Source organism: Macrosteles quadrilineatus, unplaced genomic scaffold (genome assembly GCF_028750875.1).
Source record: "Macrosteles quadrilineatus isolate MER2022 unplaced genomic scaffold, UCM_ALF_1.0 Scaffold_5__1_contigs__length_97177068, whole genome shotgun sequence".
In the NCBI taxonomy this organism is placed as follows: Eukaryota; Metazoa; Arthropoda; class Insecta; order Hemiptera; family Cicadellidae; genus Macrosteles; species Macrosteles quadrilineatus.
Window position 1 is genome coordinate 75,486,181 of NW_026542598.1, and position 23,493 is coordinate 75,509,673.

Genomic DNA, 23,493 nt, shown 5'->3' on the forward strand with positions numbered 1-23,493 from the left:
AATCATATCTTTTCAATACAGTACGGTAACACCAAAGCTTTAATCTATACTTAGCAGAAATTTTTTGACACAATTTGTAAAATAATCCTAGTTTGATTCAATTCAATCACATAATTAAAAATAAAGAAGTAATGAATAATATGTCATATTTTATTATAACGTGTTATAGAAATAGAATTGAATACAATCTAAAGCAGATAATTCACTACTATTGATTGGATCCATCGATTAACTTGAAATAAAAATTGCATCATAACAATCAATTTTTAAACCGGTTGAATCACATATGACGGTTTGGCTATAATATGTAGGTAATGAACGTTTTTTGCCAAATTTTGAAGTTTATTTTCATGTTTTTAGTTAAATTTTCATTGTTATGCTAACTTTTTGTTTTACCCTAAAACTACCATTACCTTAAACTTTACCCTAAGACTAGTAAATTACCCTAAAAAAGGGTAATTACCCTAAAAGTGGCAACACTGTACCAAACACTAATTGCACCATTCAACAATTGAATTGGCCTGAACAGCTGATTAGTTGAATTTTGAATCTTTACAATTTTACTTCTTCTCTCTCAATCCTTGAACCTCATTTGTCCATTACCGGTTATGGGAAACTTTCAATTTTAAGAACTGAACTGAAACGGATACTTTAAAAAAACTGTTGTAGGTAAACAAATTTAAATGTATGCAATTATGTTAGGCATACGTTCCTTTGTAGTGTTGTTTTTAGCGAATTTCCCTATAGGGAAGTAGCTATTACCGTAGGTGGCACGGTAAGACCTAGACCCGGGACCGATTTACTTTTTCATTTTGATGTCCCCAGAGGCCAAAAACACCATTCGTTCAAATTTTTATATATGTATGTATATATCCTATACTCTAATACGAGCAATGTTTGCTTGTATGTATGTATGTATGCTTGCTTGCACAAAGATCTTGAAAACGGCTCCGACGATTTTCTTCAAATTTTGTAAATAGTTTAATTTTGACCTAAAAACAAGTTTACTGCAGTTATAACTGCCAACAAAAATCTAATTACGTGGAAAAATGAAACTGAAAGTCACATTTTTTTAACATTAGTCTAATGGGTTGCTAAGTAACCATGTTGGTTGAATGAAATAACAAGGAAAAAGTAAACAAAAGACTTGTAAGTTGTAACACATATGTTCATAAAGGCATCTACCCACAGTGTAGTAGAAATTATAAAATACAGTACAAAAGCAAAAACATCACTTGTTACTATTGAGCAATGATTATACTGAAGCTTATTCGATACATTGTAGGAAATGTTAACTTAGCAGTGCGCGGAGTGTGGGATCTATTATTACGATTAGATTAAGGCCTAGATTTCCCATCCTTATGGAACAGCTGAATCCAATTTTATTGTTAGTTCTGTCCGTCTTCTGTAGATGTCGTGCTTTGTTTACAATTTGTTTCTTGTTATTTCAGTAATTTAAAACCTCGTTTAACCAAATAAAGATATTTAATCATAAACGATAACTCGTTCACTATCTTACCGTACTATATTACTATATTACTATCGTTGGCTATATAACCAAACAGTGAGACACAAATAATGAGAAACTAACCAAAAAATAATATAAACAAATTGTAAACAAAACACGACATCTACAGAAAACCAGACAGAACTAACAATAAAAGTGGCTTCAGCTGTTCCATAAGGATGGTTAGGTATCTGCAATCCTGAAATGCTATGGGAAGGTAAGGAAACAGGTCCGCGACATAGGAAGTGGTGAAGGAAGTAGTCAATGCGAGCTATCCTGAGTGCGGGAACTGTTTATGACGATTAGATTAAAGTATCTGCAATTATAAAATGCTAAGGGAAGGTAAGGAAACAGGCCCGTGACGTAGGAAGTGGTAAAGGAAATAGTAAAGGTGAGCGGGACGGAGTGTGGGAACTGTTTATGACGATTAGATTAAGGTATACCCAATCCTAAAATGCTATGGGAAGGGAGGGAAACAGAGGTCCGCGACGTAGGAAGTGGTGAAGGAATTAGTAAAGGCGAGTAGTCCAGAGTGTGGTAACTGTTTATGACGATTAGATTAAGGTATCTGCAATCCTAAATGCTATGGGAAGGGAGGGAAACAGGTCCGCGACGAAGGAAGTGGTGAAGGCAGTAAGTAGTAAAGGTGAGCGGTCCGGAGTGTGGGAACTGTTTATGACGATTAGATTAAGGTATCTACAATCCTAAAATGCTATGGAAAGGGAGGGAAACAGGTCCGTGACGTAGAAAGTGGTGAAGGAAGTGGTGAAGGAAGTAGTAAAGGTGAGTAGTTCGGAGTGTGGGAACTGTTTATGACGATTATATTAAGGTATCTACAATCCTAAAATGCTATGAGATGGGAGGGAAACAGGTCTGAGACGTAGGAAGTGGTGAAGGAAGTAGTAAAGACGAGCAGTCCGGAGTTTGGGAACTGTTAATGACAATTAGATTAAGGTATCTACAATCTTAAAATGCTATGGGAAGGGAGGAAAACAGGTCCGAGACGTAGGAAGTGGTGAAGGAAGTAGTAAAGGCGAGCAGTCCGGAGTGTGGGAACTGTTAATGACAATTAGATTAAGGTATCTACAATCTTAAAATGCTATGGGAAGGGAGGAAAACAGGTCTGAGACGTAGGAAGTGGTGAAGGAAGTAGTGAAGGCGAGCAGTCTGGAGTGTGGGAACTGGAAACTAATTGTAACAGTTAGATTTATGTATCTGAAATTGAAATACTGAAATGCTATGAGAAGGGATGGAAACATGTCCAAGACATAGGAAATGGTGAAAGAAGTAGTAAATGCTAGCAGTGCGGAGTGTGGGAAATGTTTGTGGCAATCAGATTAATGTATTTAAAATACTAAAATGCTATGGAAAGAGATGAAAATAGTTCCACGGCGTAGGAAGTAGTAAAGTTTAGCATCGCAGATTGTGGGAACTGGGAACCGTTTGTGGCAGATAGATTAATGTATCTGTAATTCTTAAATGCTATGATAAGGGAAGTAAACAGGTCCATGACGTAGGAAATGGTGAAGGAATGTAAATGGTGGCATCGCAGAGTGGGGGAATGATTTTCCCCGAGCAAAGCTCGGTCCCCAGGTACTATAGATTTATATATATATATACGTCCGTGAACGCGATAACTTGAGTAATTTTTGTCCGATTTTGATGAAATTTGGTTTAAAGGTGTAAAGCGGGATAAACTTGAATGAGTTCGCGAACCAGCATGATCGGACCATGGGAACGGGGCTTTACGGGGGGTTTTATGGGGCAAAAATTGGTTTTTCTCACTTTTGACCCTCAAAACACAAAATTTCCCAATTTCTCTTTAGACCTTTTTAAAGAGCTTAAAAAAACAAATAATTTAGTATATAAAAGTATTTTTGTTCGATTATTAGTAACGGAGAAAATTTAAAAAATTGTAAATTAAAAATTCCCATGTTATTCTTATGGAGAATATTGTCAAATGTTGTAGTTTGCTTGTTTATGGATATATTTTGATCAAACTTGGCAAATTTATTTATTTTGTACTAAGCTATCAATATTTTACTCAAAAACACACTTTATTAGTTTCCTTGTAGCAGCAAACCTAGGTACTCGTTAAACCTTATGTTATTAAAATATATTTAACTGAAAATAAATTCAGACAAATGGAAATTCGCTTAGTCGGCAGGTTTGCTGCGGCGGGGGTATTTTTTTCAGAGATCCACAGAATTGGAGGAGTGAGAAAAAGCCATAGGTATGAATAACAAAAGATTTTATTTTTTCCATGAACATAAGTTTTGATTTCCCATCAAATATAGAATTGGACACTGTAAATCCATAAAAACATCATTACCCAAAAAATAAGCTATAAAAAAGTTTTAAGCCGTCTGATACTATTTATTAGTTTTCCAATTTGAAAACACCTAAGTGATTAAGGAATGGTAGAATAACAGAACGACATTACAAAAGGCCAACATCAACTTTACCAAATAATTAATTGTAATTCTGTTACTCTACCATCCCTTGTTTATTTCATCATTAAGTGTTTAAACAACAGTAAAAAAAATAATATTATACAGTGAATGACATATTACTAACTTAATACTTTTATTCATATTCTTAGGATACAAGTTTTTATTTATGCTTTAATTTATTAAGCGTCATAAACAAATAGTATCCATTGAGCATAGCATATCTCTTATGCCTATCAGACTTCTTGGCCACATGGATCTAGCCTATATAATATCTAATCTAATATACAAAAATACATCTATACATAAAATAATACAAAATTATCTACAAATTTCAATCAGTCGTTGCTGATATGCATCGATGTTTGCAAACTTAAGATGTTACAAAATCAGAACAGCCTTTTACAAATATAAATTATATATGAAACCTTAATATAGTAAAAAATAATAATAGAAAACCAAACCGGCATAATTTGTTTGAATACAGCCATGAAGTTTTTAAATACATAACCATATATGCCATACAACTAATGGAAATTGTGAGACCAATATAATACCTTGCACAGCAGCTTGTATTGTGCGAAATTGAGTTTAAGAAACATATTAACACATGTTTATTACATTAAACTAGGTGGGTCATATATTTCAGTAAATAAAATAATAAATAACCCTATTGGTTCACCTAGAAATAACCTGCCATTAACTTGCACATTGAAAGGCGGTATATCTAAACCAAAATATGTGCTAAAATACATTTTTAACTATTCAATGAGTTAACAGTTCAACTATCCACAATATTCATCCTTAATTAAATAACCGTCAAAGAATATGCTTAATATAACATAATGGATTGAGAGAAAATTTTATTTTTTAATTTTAAATTGTGTTTTTTTGAGGAAACAAACTTTTTGTTTATTTTTATGGATGATTTTGATTGAAAATGTGTGTATGGTAAGAAGTATGTTTAGGGAATAGTTCCTGCTAGGCAACATACCTAGTAACGGCAGAATATGCGGACTGTACTTCATGAGGATGCCGAATAAAAAGGTGAAAAAACCCTACGTCTGACTGAGAACGCCAAAAGATAAGAAATTGAACTTCCCTTTTTGATGCACGTTTTGTTTATTTTTATTTTAACTTCCAACGGATGAAAAAAATCAGTCATAAAACTATTTAAAGAAATATAAAGAAACTGGATCTAGATGAAGGAAGGCTTGGTTGGATGAGGCAGTGACTATTGAAATCAAACAAGTCATGGTTCCCTTTTATTCACTGACCTTGCCATGGAAAACCTACTTAATGGGTTGAGGAAGCGGCTTAGAATAGCACTTAAGGGCAGCACATATACATATATTCGTTCCTGAGTATCTTGTCTACTAACAACAATAATCGGCAATTTCAACCTTGCTGAGAAATGTAAAACTACATTTTGGACAAGCAAAGATTTTTTTGGAGTTTTTCTTACTGATAGATTTTATTGAGGATAGGCCTACAAGCTTGAACACAAATTAAGCTTTTTTTACTTTTTGTAGTGATACATTTAAAGAAAATGATGAGTCCCTTAAATGTTTCTTTTGATTGTAAAAAAAGCATAATAACTAACTGAAAAACTCATAAAATTTGGAGCAAAATCAAAGGCGGGAAAGATTAAATAAACGTAAAAACTATCCTTAGCTTTTTTTAAAGTCTTTGGAAACAAAATTCAACCCTGTGAAAAATCTCATAAGTACAAAACTTAAAGTAATGTAACTCAAAAACCATAACATAAAACGCTACATGCCATTGTAATTCATTTATAACTAAACTAAGAACTAACACCAAAATATTCTTGTTGTTATACTTAGCGACCAATGTGGTAGTAATAATGTAACTTAGTACATCTAATGACTAAAATAACAAACACAGCATCAGGGAACGTTTCAAAAATAGTTTATGGAATCGAAGAATAATCTAACACAACCAAGAAAAAAACGGAGTCAACCACAGGAAAAAAACACCGTTGACCAGAATACAACATCACATCTGAAACAAAAAATGTGTTTTTTAGTGAAAATTATTAACTGAAAGACCAATAAGTAACAACACTTTGAAAGGTTTGCAAGGCATTCAAAAACGTTGAAGCTGACTAAATCAATCACTAAGAGATTTAAATAGTTGAGAAATATTCAGTAATTTTAATACTTACTACATAATTCAGTCTCGAACTCGAAGACCCCAAATGGAAGTTCGTCTGATACCAACTGTAGGCCTGGCTACTGTGGAGAACTCATGTTTGTTGATCTGAATAGACTTCATGGCCTTGGTAAAAGTCTCCAACTGTTTGGGTGGCATCAACCCGAAAATGTTTAGGAATTGTAATGATTTACAAGCTTGCAGTTTTCTGAAAAATCATACAAATCATAAGACATTTTTGTTATATCTGTATTGGTTAGTAGAGTAAATCTTACACTAATAACTCATCAGATTTTTAGGATTTTTGTGAGGATAGCACGATTACCTGAATGAAAGAGTCCAAACTGGCACCAGAGACACACAACTTAATACTATACAGGGTGGTAATAAAGTCCGAAGACAGTAAAATATTTTCTTAACGACAACAATAAATCAATAAGATTTGGTACATCAACACCACACCTAAAAATCTACTTTTTTTTAGGAAATAGCAATTTTCTGTCATATCATGGGGACGTCCTGCAAGGAGTCAGAAGAAAATCTTAAATAGAAGAATAGGTTGACACGTACATCAAATTAAAGGTCTTTACTAGCAGAGTATAATGCCACAAATTTGAACTCAAACGGACAACCGAGCCAAGAATGACAATTTTTCAAAGATTCATTTAATTTGCATTGCTATTATACGCTTACTCCTCAGGGGGCACAGACCTAGGAATCGGAAGAAAATTGTTAACGTAAGCATGGCAGGCCCGCTTTTATAAACGGGCAGACTGGGCATATGCCCAGGGGCGTCAGTGGTTGAGGGGCGCCTGGCGGGTGCCGTACAACTACTGCCCGCCCGCTCTAAGACAAAAGGAGACCGCTGATTTTGAATTTGCCCAGGGCTCCATTGACCCTTAACGCGGCCCTGAAGCATGGGTCGATATGCACATAAAATTAAAGGTCTTCACTAGTAGATTACAATGCCGTAAATTCAAGCTAAAAACAACACCTGAGTAAAAAATGGCAGTCGTTCAAAGATTCAAAATGGCAGATTCAAGAAATCTTTGAACGGCTGCCATTTTGCGCAGGGTTAACCTTTTGAAGTGCGCGTTTTGCGGCATTGTATTCTACTAAAAAAGACCTTTAATTTGATGTGCATATTGACCTATACTTCCATTTAAGATTTTCTTCCGACTCCCTGAAGAGTAATTGGATCACTGAATATGTGTTAAAATAATGTTTTATGCTCTGTAACTTTGTACCAAGTATTGTAGGTCTATCTACATTATTTTTTAAAATATTTAACCGTCTTCGGACTTTATTACCACCCTATATACACAAAACATTTCAATATTTCACTGTCACTGAGAGTATTTTCAACGAAGGAAGAGATTTTTGGTTAGGAAAATCTCTTTCTTCCTTCGTTCAAAATGCTGTCAGTAACAGTGAAATATTCAAACGTTTTGTGTGTCTTGTGCCAGTTTGGGCTCTTTTCCATTCAAGTAACCTTGCTAACAAAAACAAAATCCTTAATTGTAATTCCCCAAAAAATTGACATTGGAAGGGAGTGCCACTACAGCTTGAACATTAGCACTTGCAGGCTACCTCACCACAAAATCAAAATGCCATGAGGTACTTGGGTGCTAACAAACCACAATGTAGGGTTGAAGATTAAAACCCTCAAGTTAAACTATGAGTTCTATATAGCCTAATTCAAGTACATTTTATTTGGCTAGTGTTTCAATGTTTAATTGTTAAGGATTCAAATTTTTCTTAGCTATATGATATTGTGGGGATCATCCAAATTATCCTAAGGCATTGTTTTAGGTAAAGACCAAATTTGGACCAGAGGTATTTAAAAATGACTTAATTGTTAGACACATGCATTTAAAATGTTGACTAGTTGTAGTAACATAACAAGTTTTTCTTGCAATCCTAGCGTTTTCATTGATTGAACGTATTCTGAACCACCAGTGTACCTTAGCTTAAAAATGAATACAAAGAGAGTTTTCTGACCAGTTCATAATTTTATAATCATGGAAGAACACAAATACTTACATGTACTTTGTGGGCAAAATATTGTAGCAGCGGCTGAAGGAAAGCTCCTCAATATCGCACAGGTGTTTCATGATTTCATCAACACAGTTTTCCGTTATTTCGGTGCAATCACTGAGATCGAGCTCCGTCAGGCAGGTGCAACGGGAAACAAGCTCCTTCACATCTAAACCATCAATTGGAACATCTGAATTAAAACTGGGTTTTACTAGTTTTATTGAAAAACTAGTAAATCATAATATACATCACAAAAAAATCATAATGACTCAAAATAAGTACACTCCACTTATGTCCCTATCTTGAGGTAATCATGATATCCACGATTATATTCAAAACCGCACACAAATTGTTGGGTTCCAATGTAACCGACAAAACCAAATTTTTCTTCCCTTTCCAAATCCTGACTCTTGTTACTTACGTGAGTTCCTGAGAGATTTGAGGCACCCGCTGAGGTTGAGCTTCAGCACGTTCTCGTTGACTAGTTTACACACAATGTCGATGCACTCGCTGTTCAGTCTGGTCCAGGCGAGATTGAGTTCTACTAATCTGGCAAACAATTACGACTTCATTATCAACAGTTCATTTAGGTTGCAAAGCGACAGAAACAATACAATTAGAGACTCTGCTTCTGAAAATGTATTTTACTAAATACAAATGTATTATATCAATTCCAATCCTACAACAGTTGTCAGACTAATCTGTTGAGGATTGACACTCGTGTATTCTCCATATAGGGTTCTCTACTTTTAATTAGGCATAGTGGTGAACATTGAGCATTAATGTTGTTTGCCAATACCTTTAAATTTATTCTAACCAGTCAGGGGATAACCTAGGGATAACTGTACAGGGGGTATACTATTTTGTTAGCGAAATTCTAGGTTTTTTCCTGGTTTACAAAGTTTTTTCAGGTTCATACGTAATGTTTCTTACGTGAACATTATATTAAATCCCAGTGAATGTTTAGTTCCACCTAAGCTACAGCCAATTTAAGAATTAAGTATACATCAATGTACATCATATTTGTATATTTTGAATTGTTCCAAAGTTCAGTGAGCTAGTGTTGAAAACATAATAATCCTTATTATAGTAATCATTTCAACGGCGGCCAAATCCTGAATATCTCCCTTGGTCGAGTGGTCAACTCCCACGTTGGCGTAAACGTCTTTAAAGTCTTTTGTAATCGCATAAAAATCCTGTCTATCTCCTGCGGTATGTAGACATTATCGTCATCTCCCGCAGTCATGGAAATGTCATCACGGTCTTCTGCAATCGTGGAAGATTCCTGTACGTCTCCTGCAGTTTGCAGACATTATCGTCGTCTCTCAAGGTCATGGAAAAATTATTATTGTCATCCGCAATCGTGGCGAAATCCGGGGCATCTCCCACAGTATGTAGACATTATCGTCATCTCCCGCTGTCACAGAAACGTCATCATAGTTTTCCGCAATCGCGGGAAAATCCTGGTCATCTTCCGCGGTTTGCAGATATTAACATTGTCTCCCACGGTCACGGAAACTTCATCACAGTCTTCCACGACTGCGGCAAATGTGTGTATTTTTCTATCGCACGAACTTTGCAGACGCGTTTTAAAATTGCAATCTTCTACAGAGCTGAAATAAAAATCCCAGAATCGCTCCAAAATCTCGGATTCTCCCCGGCATTTTCCAGGTCCCTTCATATGCAAGGTTTTTACCCGGTTCTCCTGGTTGATATACACCCCGAGTGTAATAAAAGGATAAGGGGTTGTAAACAATAAAATAAAATTGACAAACTGGAACTATTTTCTGGACAAAAATAAGTAGAACAAATTTAAAAATAAGAAAAACATACAGCACAGCTGATGTTCCTCTTAACTCTATCTGATGTTTTTGTACTCTAAACAACTACTTAAGTCCCACAATGAATGTATTGAAACTGACTTTGTCACTACAATTAGACAAAAATAAGTGTTATCAATCAAGTTCCTTACTCGCTACAGCAGATTAGTATCTCCTCCAGACCGGCGGCATCGAGTTGGTAACACTGAGACATGTTGAGCACCTCCAGTTCCGTGTTGGCAGCAATGCTAGCACAAACAGCTGCGTCTGTGTCACAATGCTCTACGCTCAGCTTCTTCAGTCTTGTACACATGCCGAGCAGATGTGCCAGGTCTGCGCAACAAGTGTAAATTACCTAGATGTTCTAGAGATCGAAATACCGACCAACAAGAGTAATGTAATTTAACTAAGCCTTCTAGTTTACTTATACAAGCATGACCCAACTAAAACGGCTGAAAGAAGTAATAGACATGTGCTAGTGCAGATGGAGTTTGGGTTTACACTTTACAAGGTTTTACAAACGAGATACTTTCAGGATCCAGATGTTAATTAATGATTAAGTTAATGGGTTACGTAACCAAAGGTCGAAATCAGCGTTGGCTATTTATACAACTAGTAATTTCATCTCCATGTTACAGTTGTCACCAGTATTTTAATCAAAATCATAGTTGATGTGAGCCACCGGCTGATTATGTTGATCTAAATTGCAAATTTCTGTTGAATACTTTTTTGACAAGTAAAATTAATGGAATGACTTATTGTGAGCTATAGGCTAGCAACTGTTATGATTAACTTTACCAACGAAATTCATAGCCTACTAACTGCTAAATTTAGATGAGTCTTACATATATATGTTAACAACTAATTTTGCCCAATCTTACCATTGGCCTTGATTAGAGCCATGCTGAGATCCAAATACTGAAGGTCACAGAAAAAGTTCTCCATAGCAGGAGCCAATTCCCACAACATGGGCTCTGCCACCTAAAAAAAATGTAATCAATGTATATCAGTGTATAGTTAGTAACTAACTATTATAAATGTTATGGTCCCTGTTAAGGGAAATTTGTTCATCAAATTCTGATTTTTTGACAAAATAATGTTATTGGTACTGTCAGTTTACCAGAAAAATATGATGTGGGTCCCAAAACTCCTTAACAAACTACTTAAACCTTAAACAATTGCACAATGGTCCTAACCGCATGATAATCAATGGTAGATGTGTTGGTTAATTTATATTTCCACCAATGTAAACTGAGTGCTATTACCACAGAAATAAGTTATTGCAAATATTTCTTAAATAATAAAAAACTTTTCTTCAATAGCGTTCATCCCTTCACCATTGACTGTTTACCATGATTTGATTATTGGCAATAAATCTTTAGGTGAACAGAATTAATTTCTGAATGGCAAATACTGAAGTACAAGTAAGTAAGGTGGCACAACTAAAACTTAAGCTTCACACAAGCAAATTTAAACTGAAAGAATAATTTTATCTTTTATCAAATTTGGACTCTCCTTTACCTCAGCCTGGGCCATGCGCAGTATGACGGGGTTTCGTTGCAGCACATATCCCATATGGTCTGTCTTTAGTGACATGCATGTCAAGTCGATGCGTTGCCAAAGTGACTCATCGTAGACAATACGTCGCCAGCGCTGACACACGAGCGCACAGTCACTCAGACTCTGACGAGGCAACCATTGCATGATCATCAGCACAATCTCATCAGACAACATGCCAAAGAGATCTGCAACAATGAGTTGGTGTGAGCACACTATTAAAACCGCCATTTTTACTTGTCAACCAATGATACAAAGATGGAAACGTAATGCTGGTTTTAAGCCCACCTCAAGTTTTAGTGTCTACTGTATTGACAAAAATAGACCAGAAGTAAGAATTAATTGTCCGTTTTAGAGAACTGCTTCAACTAAATAGCATGAAATTTTTAAAATTATTTTTCATTTGAAATTATTATTATTTTTAAATGGTTTTAAGGCTACACTTTAAGTTGCAGCAACAACCTGATTCAAAGACAAAATAAAAAAGTGAACAAATCTACCACCACACCTAACGAATTGAAAACTCAATGCTTGCATGACAAAATATTTCAGCTAGCAATTCATATCAGTCCCATAAAATACTTACCAAGTTTACATGTGTTTTGAACAGATCGTCTCACTCGGAACGATCGAATTTGGTCCGGTGGAGTGACCATGATGGTTTCTGAATGTTTTAGGTCCCTCAACGGAGACTTATGTACAAGGGAGTCCATGGATGATTCATCAGACTTATCTGAAGAAACCTTTGTCAAGAGAAAATAATGTTTTAGAGAACAACTACAAACCAAAACATTTAATGCGTTTTAAAATTTAAAAGTAGTTAAAAGCTTTTGACACCTGAGTGAAAATTTAAAAACGTACGTTTTCAGGAAAAGCACTTTGCAAATTTTTTTCCCCTTTTTTCAAAACTTTTATTATTATTTTTATTTCATTAACATTTTAAGTTTCATAAAATGTCCATGGTAACGCAATATCTTTGGTAGTTTTCTTTTTAAAGAGCATCTTTAGTAGAAAAACACAAAATCCTGTCACGACCATAACGGACGTTTAAATGAATATTAAAAATAGTTAATATTATTTTTATAACTATGTTTTGCTATAAACTAATTTACTTTTATGACCATTATACAATAAAAAGGTCACTGAGCTTTTGGTATATTTGGTCTTTCTAGAAAAAAATTTAAAAAACTCAAAAAATAGAAAAAAGCCAATAAAATCTTTTTAAGTTTGTATAACTCCGAAAAAACTTACCTGAGACCCGAAAAATCGTTATGTTTGTATAGAAGTGTGCTTCTTTTGTGTATAAAACATTGAAATATGACGATATTTTAATTTTTGAAATTTTTATGATAGAAATCATAAACGTGATGGTCAGGGACAAGCGGTACGGTCGTGAATTGTCTGGAATAATCTAAATCTTTCCAAACAATCCTTCAATTATACTGTTAGTTATAATAAAACTATGTGTTTCAATTGAACTAAACTGTTCAATTTACAATTATATTAAAGTTATTGTCACGACCAAACTCACTATAATCCATAAGGCTGGATTGGTCGTGAAAAAAACCGCGATGGTCGTGAAACTTTGGTCGTGAAATTACGTGTTATTTGGCTCTGTTCTGGCGGTAGCCCTGCACCTCATGTTCGAGGATACAAAGTGGACTTCTAGGTTGATCTAGCAATTGAAATATCTTATAAACAAAAATTAACACCATGTCTACTTCATCGAATGACTACGTACGGTCATGGACACACCAAAATTACAAAAAACACAATCTTTCCTTTATTAATCTTGTAATTCCTCCTTTCAACTCAAAACGACCGGCACTACAATCCTGACGTACACCCCGAACTAGTCTCTAAAACCAACTGACTCCATCGACGCCAGGCTTGCCACTGTCGTGCTCCAAAGTTGAAAAATTTTCCCAAATGGTCGTGACGCCAAATCGAGGGACAGACTTATTTTGTCATGGTAGTCAGTCTGCAATGACAATAAAATTATAATATACTCCTTTTTTGTAAGTTTAATAACCATTGATAACATAAAAATATGACTTTATATATTTCGGCATGAATAATTAGTCTAAAAACAGCGTGAAAGTTGGAAAATGTACCCTAGGGACACGTCATGGTCGTGAATTTCGAGACTTTAAAAATACGAAAAAAATACCTTGAACCTATTTAAAACTAAATAAATGTGTGTAACATGTTGCCCCCGTCCCAAAAAATATTAAAACACATAATAATAAACTACAAATCCAGTATCTACGAAGTAAAAGGCCAGGGACATGAAAACGTACGTTTTTAAATTTTCACTCACCTGTCATTAAACTTACTCAACAACTCCAGACTGCAGTGTCAAAAACTGAGTCCAATAAAATATACAGGGTTTGACACATTCATAAGTTATTATCAGCCACTTACATTTTATTTGGAATTAACTAAAGAATAGTTTGCCCGTTTACTTGTTAATATGCAGCTTTATACAAGATATCACATTATGAACACACACTTTGAATGTTCAAGTCAAACACATTTGAAAAACTAACAAGACTCAAGTGATGGGTCTCCCGACTAAGAGGAGGTAAGAAGATCAGAAGACGTAAACAAATTTTATGTTTAACTTTTATGTCATGAACTACAAAGTCGATAAAAAAAATTGTTTTCTTATGAAATTCACTTAGATTTTTTCAGACTTATGATTTCTATAAACATAGCTTAAATAAGAACCCCAAACAGAATTTGCTATGGGGAACCTAGCGCTGCCACTGTTGGTGAAAATACGTTATAGGGTATAAATGGCTATGGTAAAGTACCTAAGTAAATAATGTTAAGTTTAACGGCGATGAAATGGAGTAGGAAACTAAATTCTTAACAAAAACCAGTGGGTTAGGGGGTAATAGTTTGAATGTTTATAAAAGAAAGCAATCTAGGCTAATATATATTTTCTTTATTCATTTACCTTAGAGACAAGTGATGTAACCTCTTCTCCATCACTGGTTCCCTCGTTATCACTGCTCGGAAGTTCCTGAACTCCCATTTCATCCAAGTGTTTCACGTACATTACAGAAATCTCATCTGATTTCTTGTAAGTATTGTTGTTTTCTAGTTTTGAACGTTTCCTGAAACAATTTCCAGCATTACGAGGATTATTTGTCAATTAAGGTCTCACAACGAGCATCTGTCTTGAAGCAGCAAGTTAGTTAAAATCCAACAGTAGCAATGTTTTTTACTTTCTTCGCCACTTTCTATCTGATCCACCACCTTAATGCAACGCTTAGTATTGTTATACCTGTAAACAATGGAAGGAAAAAAATAAACATATGATATGGATTGTGTTTTGTGATTACAATTTTATTGTTTAATACTCCATGGGCGACTTTGATTTTCAAACACAAGAGACGTCTCACAGAGTTTTTCTTCCAGGTAATTAGGCCTGAAAACCTAAACAGTAACAATAATAACAGACACTGACTAACAGTTAGTTATAATACAGTATTCAAATACAGTTTCATCAGATGAATACGAATTAAACTAGTAAGACTAAAAAGTATGAACATAATGACAGAAAACAAAACACAAGAGGTGACACGCGGATTAAACTCCGGCAACTCAGGGCACAAGAGTAGTTGGTTGTGCCTGCGTTATAGGCCCCTTTTATACTATATGGCGCCTCGTAAGTTTGTGCGGCGGCCGTGGAAGCAGTGGGGGCATAATGGCTACTAATTTAAGGGATTGTATTGACTGCTATAAGGGATTTGCAGTTACTGTAGTGATGGGAGGATTAAAACCAGTAAAATACTTCAATTCAAATAATACTTTCTGGGTGGAGCATCGCACTAAATCCCAAGACTCTGGCTTAATATAACACAATAAGTTAGCTCGTTTTTGATAATAGTAATAGGAAAAATTTTTACCGTTAATATTATAGTAATACCGTACATATATATTTTTAAAACAGTCTTTGTTGTTATGCTGTTTTTTGCAGTGTGCAAGAGTATAAAATGTGCCTTAATGCGATCCTTAACATTCTATCTAAGTGTAAGAAAGATATAGTAAGGAAGGATTTTGATGAGTAAAATGAGGTCAAATTGGTTCCTAGGAAGACTTGTGTAAAGACTGTGATTTCTATGATTGCTAAATAACGAAAAAAAAAACGTATTACCTAAACCACAAAGTGCCTGGAGAAAACTCTGTGAAGTCCCCTATCAAGGGTAAAGGAATCAACCCGTAGTGAAATGCATATAGCCAATTGACAGACGTTTGTGGAGAAAAAGTGGGTGAAAAGAGATATTTGGGGGTAGAAAATAAGAGTGTCGGCTTAAGTGACGAAGGGAGTTTGGAGGCTGTAGACAACATTGAGGTCCCGTGAGATAATGTTTACAGAAATCTATTTTAGCTGTGCAGAAGCCTATACGGACCCTATATGGCCTATATATAACACTATGCAAACTTTAATATTAAAATATCAAGTCAATTTAATATTCTATTACCTCTTCATGCCAGATTTCAGTGAAATGTTTTTAACTTTCTAGACAACCCTAACTTAGCTTTAACCAAAATAATCAGTGAAAAATTATATGTACTGTAAACAATAATACAAACAAATAATGTTTTTAATTAAATTCAAATCACATGGATCGATCAACATTAGCTACCAAGTCACATACATACATTAGTTGCCAATGATTTTAGTAGGCCTACCTACTGTATAATTATTATAAATTATTGTTGGGTTTCCACAACCTATAAGTGTTAATTGTTCTATCCCGAATGAAAGAAACAATATATTAAAATAGTTAAAAAGATAGTACAAAAAAGGCAATGAAATAATTCTCATTATGACTTTGCTGATAATTTATATACCTACATACAACTTGGTGTGCTTTTGCCCAATAAAAAATATCTGTTCTTATTTAAGTCTGGAAGCTGGTATAGGAAGGTTTACTGCCATGAAATTCTGATAGTTTTCTAATTTATTTATTTATTTATTTATTTATTTATTTATTTCCCAACGGATTGCACCTTTTTACAAAATGTGTGTTACAATTTAGATGGCATTTGCAATATTACTAACTAGAAAAGTAATAACAATGGTAATAACAAAGTGATAGTAAATAGTAATAGCAAGTAATAACAAATAGTGATAACAATAGTAATAACAAATAGTGATAACAATAGTAATAACAAAGTAATAACAAATATTAATAACAGAAGAATAAACTAAAAAGAGTATCAACAAAGAATATGAACAGCAAGTTTCAACGATGAGAAGACAAATGTGCAGATGTGCTGGAGTGTGGTTGCTCAAGTGATCAGGGAGACCTTCTTTTTGAACTGGAGGGGCTTCTCACCGAAGAAATCCAGTTGAGCAGCCGCCGTGCTACCAGCCTTGAGTAGACGGCTAATTCCGCTGTTGTAAGAGTAGTAGGCTGGGAGAAAGCGTCTGCTGAATATAGTCCTGGAGCGGGTGCCTCTGGGCGTGGTAATGTCGATACCACTCAGGATGTTGGGGCAATCGACAAACCCGTTTACCAGCTTGTAGAGCATGAATATGTCGGCATGATGACGTCGGAGTGACAAAGGCAGAAGATCGAAGGACTTCTCCACATCGTCAACCGGGGTAGTGCGGTAGGTAAAACCAAGTCTCGGTCCAAGCATCCGTATGAAGCGGGTTTGTATGCTCTCCAGTTGGCTGACGTGGTTCTTCTGGAAGGGAGACCAGATGATTGACCCATACTCCAGCAGCGGGCGTACCAGGGACTTGTAGAGCGTGATCAAGGTGAAGGGTGAGTTGAAATTCCTTGTTGATCTGAATATGAAACCAAGCAGGGAGCTAGCTTTGGTTGTAATGTGGGCAATGTGCTCGTGAGGGTTGAGCGAAGGGGTCATTGTCACTCCGAGATCTCGTACCCTGTCCACTCTCTTCAGTGTAGAACCATTGAGGACGTAGTCATATTGGAGTGGGGCTGCACCACGTTTGTAGGAGATGACGACACATTTCAAGACGTTGAGCTCCATGAAGTTTTCCTTGCACCAGGCGTCGATGTTAGTGAGAGAAAGTTGGAGGCGCTCAAAGTCAGAAGCCAATGTCACCGAGCCAAACACCTTAATATCATCGGCGAACATGAGAAATTTGGTGAGGATGACGTTGCCAATGTCATTCATGAACAGGTTAAACAGCAAGGGACCGAGGTGGGACCCTTGCGGGACTCCAGATAGGACACTGAATGGCGTAGAAAGGCACCCGTCGTACTTGACTACAAGGGTTCTGTTGGTCAAGTAGCTGTTTAACCACTCAAGCAGGGCCCCCCCCACACCATATCCGGCAAGCTTTGCCACAAGGATGTTGTGATTGACCTTGTCAAAGGCTTTGGAGAGATCAAGGTAAACACAGTCAACTTGGAGAGCATCGCCAAAAGCGGCCATGACGTATTCTTGAAACTTAGCTGTGCAGAAGCCTATACGGACCCTATATGGCCTATATATAACACTATGCAAACTTTAATATTAAAATATCAAGAAAGGGGTGTCCATTTTAATTGATATATTTCACTTTGTGTTTTTATTTCTTTCCTGATAAAAAGAATTTTTGTGTCTTTATAGATAACCTTATTTAAAACACATCAGGGTGTTTAAAATATTTCATTCTTTTGGATTGAAATCTTTGAATTATTTCTATGTTGGAGTGGTCCTCCAATTTTCCATTAATTTGTTAATTTTCAATGGATAATTTAGAATTTTGACCAATAAGCTAATCTAGTTTCTTTGTTTTCAAATTTAAACCAATGTCATTTAAACTGGTCCAAAAAGTAAAGCACAAACATGAAATTAACCCTAAAATAATAGAAACAAAATTTCATCAACACTACCACCTAGTGTCACCGGACATGAACTAGACACAAAAAACTAGCTTCAAAATTTACAATGGGATGAGTCCACTGTTGGTTGGTTAGTCTATGGGAAAACTATACATTTTTTCCTGTAATTGCCCTTTTAAAAAGCAATTTCTTCCAATTTCCAAATTCAAGTAAATCAGCTGTGCTAGTGACAGGTATCTGCTGTACTCCATTGAGTTACTGTGTCAGTTTAAAATGTCTGTGTTAATTGAAAATGCCGCGAACTGTGAAGTGCGTGCAATTATAAGGTTTTTGACTGCAAAAGATCAATAGGCAACTTTGTGAAGTTTATGGGAAAAACATTATTACTGAAGGTGAAGTGCGTCAGTGAGTCATAAAATTTAAAACTTGCCGAACTAACGTTCCCGAAGGGCGAAGTGGAAGACCCAGCATTGTGACTCCTGAACTTGTCGAAAAAGTCGATGCTGAAGTCCGTAAAACTTGAAAATTCACAATAACGGAACTCTTTATGGGGTTTCCACAAATTTATACCTAGTCAAAATTAAGTACTTGGTACTACTCTACAATCATCTGACGTGGTCCGGAGTTATCTTAAGAAATGTACAAAAAAGTAGGGGGGAACTCATTTAAAACCTCACCCTGTATACTTAATAAAATATTAAATAGCCTATATTACAAACTTAACAACAAATAGACACAGTTGTAGGCTTAAGCTGTTGTCTGATGAGAGAAAGATATCACCCGCTTTCCTCTCATCACTTCTAGATGATTGCAAGTAATTTGGGGTTCTATAAATCGGTGTATATTCATTGACATTTTAAATAAAGACTTTACAGAAATTTATGAGACTATTTTAACATTTAATTGGTCTAAACGCAACAAATTTTTTTGCCAGACATTTTTCTGCCCTTCTATAAATGAAATTCCTGAACCATTAACTCGTGCACATATCAGGTATCAGGGTGTCTACCATTTAATCAAACTAAATTTCAGTGATTTTCAATGACTTTTTGGGGGGGGGGGGGAGACGTTGCCTGCTTCAATGTGGTTACTATGCGAGAGTACAACTACTTCGCTCACACTAATTCTGCATTATGAATTAAAAAATGTTCTGCACTTTGCAAAACAAAAGATAGCTTAGGTCTGAGGAACTTCATTTTGGTAAGGCCCGATTTTTTTCAGTGTCTTTGAAATGAAATGAAAAATTGTTTATTTTTTCAGGCAAAGTTAGGGCCACATGGCCCTTTCTTACACTTAACCTGACATTCAAAATATAACAAAAATAATATTACATTGGGATAACTTAATCTAATTAAACATAAAATATTCAACAATTTAAGTACCTACATAAGAAAAAACATACAAATTTAGCAAATAGAAAAACACATTTACACACTCTCGCATACATGCATCAGCAATCGCGCAAAGCAACGGTAGCCCTAGGACACGCCAGCCGAGACCATCTTCTCAAAATAGAGCTTTTTTCAGAGCCGCCACAAACTGGGAACGTTTTTCAAGTGTCTTAATGTGCAGGGGTAGGCCGTTCCACAGACGACAAGCGGTAACAACAAAAGCCCTGCCATAAGCCGTGGTCACATGATGAGGTATACGCAATGTGATCGAAGAATAACGAGACATTCGTGAACTACCCTGAGACACAAATTTAAAATCGAATTTGAAATATCTTGGGGAGCCTGTTTTCAAAATTGAAAAAAACCAATGACAAAATTTTAATGGATGTCTTTTGGGACCTTAAAAAGAAAATCTGTAACTTTTCCGTACTCCCTAGCAAAATCATTAATTTTTTTTGACTTCCGTGGTTTATGTGACCGGTAGACACTCTGACATATATAAGTTGTCCTCCTTCACTTTAAGTTAATCTTCTTTTCAACAAAACGCATAAGCAGGAACAATTTTTCTAAACTACCATTTTTTACTAATCTCACTCTTGCCTTCAGTAGGCTCCCAAAAATACTGACTATTGGCCAATCCGGTTTTGCTGTAGTCTAACGATAGTTGGTAGAACGGCTAAGCAGTGGCATGCATCACATAGTATTCCACCGATGCAGCCGTATTTTATTGATACAATCTAATGATACTTTTCAACTCACTGATAAACCAACTTGTGATGCAGTACTAGAATGCACTAGAGAGCAATGAAACTCCCCATTATCAATTATGCAAAATTGTCTACAATACGGCAAGTTTTATATAAATTAATTAACTTATTACAGGCATTTCATTGGCACAACTCAGAAGTTCACTGGGAAATTTATGGCTAAAAACCAGCATAGTGTTTCACGTTGTATCTACTCAATCAGTCAATCTACAAAATTAAATTATCACCAGGCCAGTTTTCCCAGGGATAGTATTTTTTTATATGGAGATTCATTCTGGGTAATAGAGTGATAAATCTGAAATCTGAATTCGTCTTCAAATCTGAAAACAGCTGCTTCGACGTGATTGATTCTAGATCAGATACTAACTTATTAGTCATTGGGTTATCATTTCTAATCAGGTAAAGGTTGGGAAAAAGGTAAATCCTCATAGGAAAGAAATTGAATACAACCAGAATGGAATACAATTGAGAGTCTAATGTAAAATATTAATTACTATACTATTTAACAGAATCGAGGCAATTGAAATATAGGCTTCGATTTTCATTTTAAAAATTTATGATTTTAACTAAAAAGTTCTAGGCCAGGTGTTCCAGGTCGCTCTTACGTAACCCTAAAAATAAAGGAGAAACCTGCCAACAATCAAAAAAATATTATATCCTAGCAAGACCCCTCAAAAGCCTAATCCTAGCCTAGATTCACCATTGCCTGAAGCTATCTAACCTCTTCATTTTCAGTACACAATTTTCCTTTTTCTGATGGTTAGGTCAGGAACAAAAATATTCACTGCCCAAAATGGTAAAATATGATTCAATTATAAATTTCAATTAATATAAAATCTATTTATCAGACGTAGATAGAAGATATTTTGGCTTACAGAATTGAAATAGGGATGCATAAGTATTTTTTCCTTCCAATAAAAGTAATGAAACTGAAATAATACAATGATGCAGGGTATGATATGAGTGTAATTTGATTTTTAATATGATGAGGGATTACAGTAAAATAGAATGGTGCGAGAAAATAATTATAAATATTCAGCATTTCTAAAAATAGAGGGCAAAGCCTAGTTGGCAAAATATTGGCGGGCTAAGTCTAAAATGCATTTTATAATTATTTTTTACAAAAATTTAACGATATTTATTTATTTAATATTGAACAATGAAGGGTTGATACACAATGAAGCAAAATTACCTTCCTGGAGACATATCCAATTCGCAATCTTCAGAATTTTTGGCTGGAATATGAGCACTTTTTCGTTTCCCTCCAGTTTTCATCTTGTCGGGTTCTGGTTCGGTTTGCCTCCTTTATGACGATGACGAGAAGAGTGAGTGACGACGTGAGTAACATATGGGAAAGGAATTGTGGTAGTTGACGCGAACGCAAAAAAGGGTTCTTTTGCATTGCAAAGACCAACAAATCTATTTTATTACAACACATTCTGGATTCCTCGATCCTCACAGACTATTATGTATAATACTGTATAGACAACAGACATCAGTGTGTTCTATTTGTTTAAAGAGGATAGCATGGGAATTTATTACAATGTGAATTTCACAAAAAAGAGTAGGGTACAATAAGAATTCAAAAATTAATTTGAACACTGAAAAAATGTGGAATCCCCACTCCATCTTCAAATTCCCTCGCTGACTACCATTTCTCTTTAGTTCGTCCGAAACATTCAGGTTGTCCTTAAAACTGCAAAAATGTTTCTTGATCGTATCCAATTAATTACCAAACTTAAAATGTTTTTTTTTTCAATTTTTCTGAACATTTTTTCGTCCATAACCCTTAAAAACATTTGGAATTCATTCCCAAAAATTCCATCAACACTTGTGACAGGCAAGAGGAATGTCAAATGGTTATATGGTGGTGCATGTCGTTGTTCGCAAGCTTTTGTATACTTTCATTTTTTCATCTTCTGCTTTTTAGCGAATTTCCCATATAGGGAATAAGCTATTACCGTAGTACTCATGGTAAGACCTGGACGCGGGACCGATTTTTTTTTCGTTTTGAGGTCCCTAGAGGCCAAAAACACCATCCGTTCAAATTCATATATATATATATATATATTTATATATATATATATATATATGTGTCCGTCAGCACGATAACTCGAGCAAAAATGATCCGATTTTGATGAAATTTGGTACAAACGTGTAAACCTATGTTTATTCGAACGAGTTTGCGATCCAGCATGATCGGACCATGGGAACGGGGGTTTACGGGGGATTTTATGGGGTAAAAATAGGTTTTTCCCATTTTTGACCCAAAAAACATAAAATTTAGCAATTTCTTTCCAAACCATTTTGTAGAGCTTAAAAAAACAAATAATTTAGTACATTGAAGCGTTATTATGCGCCTAATGGTTACGGAGAAAATTCCAAAAAATTGTAAATTTAAAATTCCCATGTTATTCTTATGGAGAATAAGTAAATTGTTGTAGTTTGCTTGTTTATGAACTTATTTTGATCAAATTTGGAAAATGTTTTTATTTCTTACTAACTATTAACATTTTACAAAAAAAAAACAGTTTTACCCTCCCTGATGCAGCAAACCTAAGTACTTGTTAAACTAATTCTATTTAAATAGGGAATAAATGTTATATTTTTAAGTAGATATTTCAGTGTAAATCCAATCAGTCAAATGGAAATTCACTTAGTCTGCAGGTTTGCTGCGGCGGGGGTTTTGTATGGTTATTGGTTACGGAGAAAATTGTAAATTTAAAATTCCCATGTTATTCTTATGGAGAATAAGTAAACTGTTGTAGATTGCTTGTTTATGCATATATTTGGATCAAACTTGTCCAATCTATTTATTTTATACTAAGCTATTAATATTTTACTATAAAATATGTGTTTTTTTTAACACACTTTATTACACTGTAGGCAGCAAACCTAGGTGCTCGTTATACCTAATGTTATTTGAATAGATTTAATTGAAAATCAAATCAGGCAAATGGAAATTCGCTTA

The 23,493-nt window shown here is 35.1% G+C and overlaps 1 protein-coding gene across 2 annotated transcripts; it reads right to left on the bottom strand.

Annotated features, from left to right (window-relative positions):
* Positions 1-3,745: 3,745 nt before the first annotated feature.
* Positions 3,746-21,843, bottom strand: LOC128994855 (S-phase kinase-associated protein 2). Of its 2 annotated transcripts, none has more exons than XM_054419670.1 (10): positions 21,715-21,843; positions 14,506-14,665; positions 12,130-12,286; positions 11,508-11,731; positions 10,868-10,967; positions 10,139-10,319; positions 8,588-8,715; positions 8,173-8,335; positions 6,143-6,337; positions 3,746-5,979 (listed from the first exon to the last, which is right to left on the bottom strand). In XM_054419670.1, exons 1-9 carry the CDS (start codon positions 21,795-21,797, stop codon positions 6,151-6,153), a joined length of 1,383 nt encoding a protein of 460 aa, XP_054275645.1. In that variant the 5' UTR covers positions 21,798-21,843; the 3' UTR covers positions 3,746-5,979; positions 6,143-6,150. The 2 variants fall into 2 exon arrangements, with proteins under 2 accessions (XP_054275645.1, XP_054275646.1); XM_054419671.1 differs by lacking the exon at positions 21,715-21,843 and adding an exon at positions 16,037-16,122.
* Between the last annotated feature and the right edge of the window lie 1,650 nt (positions 21,844-23,493).

Coding starts and splice junctions, on each gene's coding strand:
- LOC128994855 (XM_054419670.1), bottom strand. CDS start 21,797: ATGAAAACTGGAGGGAAACGAAAAAGTGCTCATATTCCAGCCAAAAAT. Junction 14,666..21,714: donor TTGGATATGTCTCCAGGAAG/GTAATTTTGCTT, acceptor AAATTGTTTCAG/GAAACGTTCAAAACTAGAAA. Junction 10,968..11,507: donor TGCGCATGGCCCAGGCTGAG/GTAAAGGAGAGT, acceptor CATTTTTTTTAG/GTGGCAGAGCCCATGTTGTG.